The following is a 5,036-nucleotide window of genomic DNA, read 5'->3' on the forward strand; positions in this document are numbered from 1 at the left end:
CTTTTCAACAAAGGTTATCAAAAGAGAAAAGCAAATGAGATAAGTAAATTGGAAAGTTGTATGCCATCTCTAAATCATGAACAATTTTTTCTTATGTTCCTTTAAGTTTGACTTCCATGTCCTTTCAAGCTTTTGTCAAACTCAGTTTTCTACATTTACTAATTTAGAGATGCAATGTTTAACTCCAAAAATACTGACATTTTAAAATCACATACCAAGACAAAATAAAGACATCTGAAACTAAGTAAACACAAAGTTTTATATGAACGAAATAAGCTGGACTGCACCAGAACTACAGTATAATGAATAAAAAAAAAGTATATGGACAGAGCAGCAGAAATTGATTTAGTTACTCTAAGCTACTCCTTTGGATGATCTTATGCAAAAGAAACACATTACCCTACTACAATAAAATAAAAATACAGGCAGGTTTACCCATATAAAAAGGCTCACAACAAAGAAACGGTTCCTGACTTTCTACAGAAGAAGTCCATAAAAGACATTAGGATACTATGGAAATATAATAGGTTAGACTTCAGGTCATAAACAATGATTTAAAAAGCAGGATTGTAGAACGATGTACAAGAAAGTTCTGTTTTCCTTTAAGCAGCCTGGGGAAGCTGCAAAAAAGTTTTTAAACACTGGCTCGTACAAAGTTTTTTTTTCCCACTGTCCATTTTATCACCCATCCTCCTGGTTTGCGGACGAACAAAGCAGGCAATCAAAAACAGACAGCAACCTTCCCGCTCTCTAGCATGTTGTACTAGTATAAAAACGACCAAGGTCCAAGAATCATAAGAAAAAAAAAAAGTCCCTTGTGACTAACAAAAAAAAAAGAAATATATGACGGAGTCTGTTGGGTTTTCTGAAGCCTTCCACGTGTTTAGAAAGAGCTGCCACCGTATGAACCACCACCACCATAGCTGCTGCTGCCATAGCCGCCGCCAGCCCCATATCCTCCTCTGTACGGGGCCGCGCTGCCAGCCCTGCTTCCCCAAGTGGTGCCTGTGGTGCCGCCGCCTGCGGTTTTCATGGGGCCATACGAAGACTGGTGCTGCTGACTGTAGCTTCCAAAGCTGTTGTAGCCATTGCCGTAACCGATCTGATCACCATAGCCGCCACTATAGGAATTAAATCCCTGGCCGACACTGCTGTTGTAGCCACCATAGCCGCCGTAGCCTCCTTTGCTTCCACCTGACAAACCATTTAGGTCTCTAGAACCTGTGCCGCTGCCTCGGCCTCTACCACCACCTCTGCCGCCACGGAAAGGTCTGGAGGAGCCACCACCGCCCTGGATATCTTCTCTGGGCACTGCCTTTTTTACCTCCACGCGGTGACCATTAATAGAATGAAACTTGACAACTGCGGCCTTGTCGGCAGAGTCGTGGTCGGTGAAATAGATGAATCCGAAACCTCTCTTCTTGCCGGACTGTTTGTCAGCAATTATCTCTACTTTCTCCAACTCGCCAAACTGGATGAAATGCTGTTGCAGATCATCCTCGCCGATCTCCTCCTTCACACCACCGATAAACAGCTTCTTCACCTTAGCATGTGCTCCAGGCTTGGCAGAATCTTCCCGAGACACTGCTCGCTTTAGCTCCACGTTGCTGCCATCTACCATATGCGGAGAGGCCCCCATGGCCGAATCAGCCTCATCTGAGTTGGAGTATGTAACAAAGCCGAAGCATCGGGAGCGCTTGGTCTGGGGATTCACCACCACGACACAGTCGGTAAGCTGTCCGTAGGCCCCGAAATGCTCCCTCAGGCCTTCTTCGGTAGTTTGAACATTCAGGCCGCCGATAAACAGTTTACATAACTGTGAAGCATCCATGTTGCTGAAGGGTGACACAAAGACTGAGCACGAAGATAAAGCGAGCAAGTAGCTGTAGAAGCTGGTTATAACGGCTCTAGGAAAACTGCAAGGGAAGTGGCCTATGGCCTTGCTTTGTACGTCACAAAGGTCCTGGCCGTGTGTCTAGTTTCCGGTAATACGCACTGGATATGGGTTTACGCGGTGACGTAGAATGAAACGTCTGCTACTGTTGGCTATTCATGTATAGGCGTGCTATTCAATGTACGCGCCCTTTACTGGTCTCCGCGCGCTTCTTTATGATAACCAAACAATAGACTGGGGGGTCTGTTCGCCATCTTTGGCTACTGAGAACACGCATGGGGTAGTTTAGTACATAGAGGTTCAACTAATTATACCACCGTCGCTCGAAATAACCAATTTTAGACGATAAGATACATTTTTTTTGTTAAAGTAGTTTATGGTAGAATTCTGTCACAAAGCGCAGTCAACTGTTGACGAAGTCAAATGCTTTTGTTTCGTGTGTCTTGCGTCAATTTAGAGATATAATATGCACAGCTGCAACAATGTATGTGTGTGCTTCAATAAAATACTTAAAACTCGGATGTAAAAATAGCCATTTTAAAGTAGTTCACCCTCAACAATAAAATGCTTACAGTCTAAAAGCCAGGCTATTATTTATTTGAAGCTCTAAATATATAATGCACGTTTATGTATATGAAGGGGAGTGGAAAGTGTTATAAGCAGTTGTGGCTCCAGCACCTTTAAGTGGCTGTAAAGTTATAATTAAATTTAAGTGGATTGGATAGAACATTAAATTGTAAGCAACTTTCCAATTTACTTTTGTCTCACATTCTCTGAGTGCTCTTTGTGCTATGTGAGGTCTGGTGGGTGCATACCCCCCAACTGTCCCGATTTTAGGGATCTGTCCCGGGTTGCTAGCCATCTGTCCCACATTGCCCCATTTTTAATTCTATTGGGCACATACTCCGAAGCAGCTGGCTTTTCTCTCACAGGGTTATATACCTGTTAGATAGGCTTACCATAATTTTTAGAGGTGAAACTGGGACCACCTGTTGCGGTGCCAGTGGGGGTGTGGTCAGGAGCGTGGTCAAGGGGGCGTGGCAATTACCGGTCCTTTTAAAGTAGTAGCTTTTATGTGTGTAATGTTTTGTGGATACTCTACCCTTCCTCAGTCAAACAAGTGAATCACACAGTTTAAATAGACCATAACACCCGCCCCCCCTCCCCTAGTTAAAAAGGCACCATTACGTTGTCATGGCAAATAAATCATTAATCTAAATCTCAAATTCTAAATAATGCCAAACATCAAGCATAATTATCACTTTCATAATTATCAATTTCACAATTTAATATCTGCAGTGTAATATGTGTTTTATGTGTCTAAGGAACAGAGCCAAATACTGATAAGGCATAAATACAACATTGAATGAAAGTAAAAAAGAAACACGTACCTGCTAAAGCTGTTTAAGAGGCTACTCTATACCATAATGCAGGAAGATTATAGCCAAAATGCTATCCTGCATGAAGTAAAGCAAGATCCAGGCCAAAAATCCTTCCTGTCTGTACTTCCTAGTCATACCCACATGATTCCCCTAAAAGTGTATTACCGGTGAAGTCACCAGGGGTCGGGGGGGTGTTAAATTCTTAGAAAAATAAACCAAGTAGTACTACAAAATTAAAAAACCCTATGCTGCTCACTCAGCCTGTATTACTAAATGTAAACTTTGATGGACACGAACATTAAGCTAAGCAGGGCTGTATGTAACAAAGTACCAGCATCCAACTATGCTGGAGAGCCACAGTCCAGTCATTTTGAATAATGTGTCTGGGTTTCAGGTGGTCTGAAACCCGGACACATGATTTGAAGCCTGGAGGTGGCAACCCTACTGGGACAGAATGAACAACTGGGTGGGACACTGGGACAGCGCCTCCAAACCGGGACAATCCCAGTAAAAGTGGGACTTCTGGTAAGCCTATGTTAGATTCCTTGTGGGAAAGTAATGGTATGTGGGTTAAGCAGGAGTAAGAAGGCTGTATACCCTCTTACCTCAGGTAATGGTGACCTCTAACCCCTGGTGATAACACTAGCATGCCTTCAGTTTTATACGATGAGCAGTGCTAACACCAGGGTAACGAACAGTGGCAGCCTCAGACTGCCAGCTAATGTGCTTGCCAACCCCAGGACGGTGGACCCCATACAATGAGTTACAGATACCCATATATGATGTAGTGTGTGTGTCTATCTGTATCTATAAGTGTGTATGTGTGTGTGTATCTGCATGTATAAGTGTAAGCCGTGTAGTGTGTGTGTATCTGCATGTATAAGTGTATGCTATGTAGTGTGTGTGTGCATGTATAAATGTAAGCTATGAAGTGTGTGTATCTGCACGTATAAGTGTATACTATGTAGTGTGCGTGTATCTGCATGTATAAGTGTAAGCTATGTAGTGTGTGTGTCTGCATGTATAAGTGTATGCTATGTAGTGTGTGTCTGCATGTATAAATGTAAGCTATGAAGTGTGTGTATCTGCACGTATAAGTGTATACTATGTAGTGTGTGTATCTGCATGTGTAAGTGCATACTATGTAGTGTGTGTATCTGTATGTATAAGTGTATGCTATGTAGTGTGTGTGTATCTGCCTGTATAAGTGTGATATGTAGTGTGTATCTGCATGTGTAAGTGTATGCTTATGTAGTGTGTGTGTATCTGCATGTATAAGTGTATGCTATGTAGTGTGTGTATCTGTATAAGTGTATGCTATGTAGTGTGTGTGTATCTGCCTGTATAAGTGTGATATGTAGTGTGTGTCTGCATGTGTAAGTGTATGCTATGTAGTGTGTGTGTATCTGCATGTATACATTTAAGCTATGAAGTGTGTGTATCTGCACATATAAGTGTATACTATGTAGTGTGTGTGTATCTGTCACAAGCAATACGTAGGTAGGACGACGAGGTTTCTGAAGGACAGGATCAGGGAGCACTTACTCTCTATCAAACATGATCCGCCCTCTACTCCAGTAGCCAAACACTTTGCCAGCCACTTTATATCTCTAGGCATTACTGTTAACGATACTAATTTAAAGAGAATGTTCAGTTTTCAAGGCATTGACCACGCCCCTCATGACATTAGAGGGGGAGATAGGTCTGCCACACTAAACAGAAAAGAAGCCTTTTGGATTTTTAATCTATTAACAGGAGCA

General features: G+C 42.5%; 1 protein-coding gene across 1 annotated transcript; it reads right to left on the minus strand.

The window, feature by feature from the left end:
- Positions 1-241: 241 nt before the first annotated feature.
- On the minus strand, positions 242-1,986 carry HNRNPA0 (heterogeneous nuclear ribonucleoprotein A0). The gene has a single exon (XM_053717255.1). The coding sequence runs from the start codon at positions 1,829-1,831 to the stop codon at positions 884-886; it is 948 nt and encodes a 315-aa protein (XP_053573230.1). The 5' UTR covers positions 1,832-1,986; the 3' UTR covers positions 242-883.
- Between the last annotated feature and the right edge of the window lie 3,050 nt (positions 1,987-5,036).

This window comes from Bombina bombina, chromosome 6 (assembly GCF_027579735.1).
Source record: "Bombina bombina isolate aBomBom1 chromosome 6, aBomBom1.pri, whole genome shotgun sequence".
NCBI classification, from domain to species: domain Eukaryota; kingdom Metazoa; phylum Chordata; class Amphibia; order Anura; family Bombinatoridae; genus Bombina; species Bombina bombina.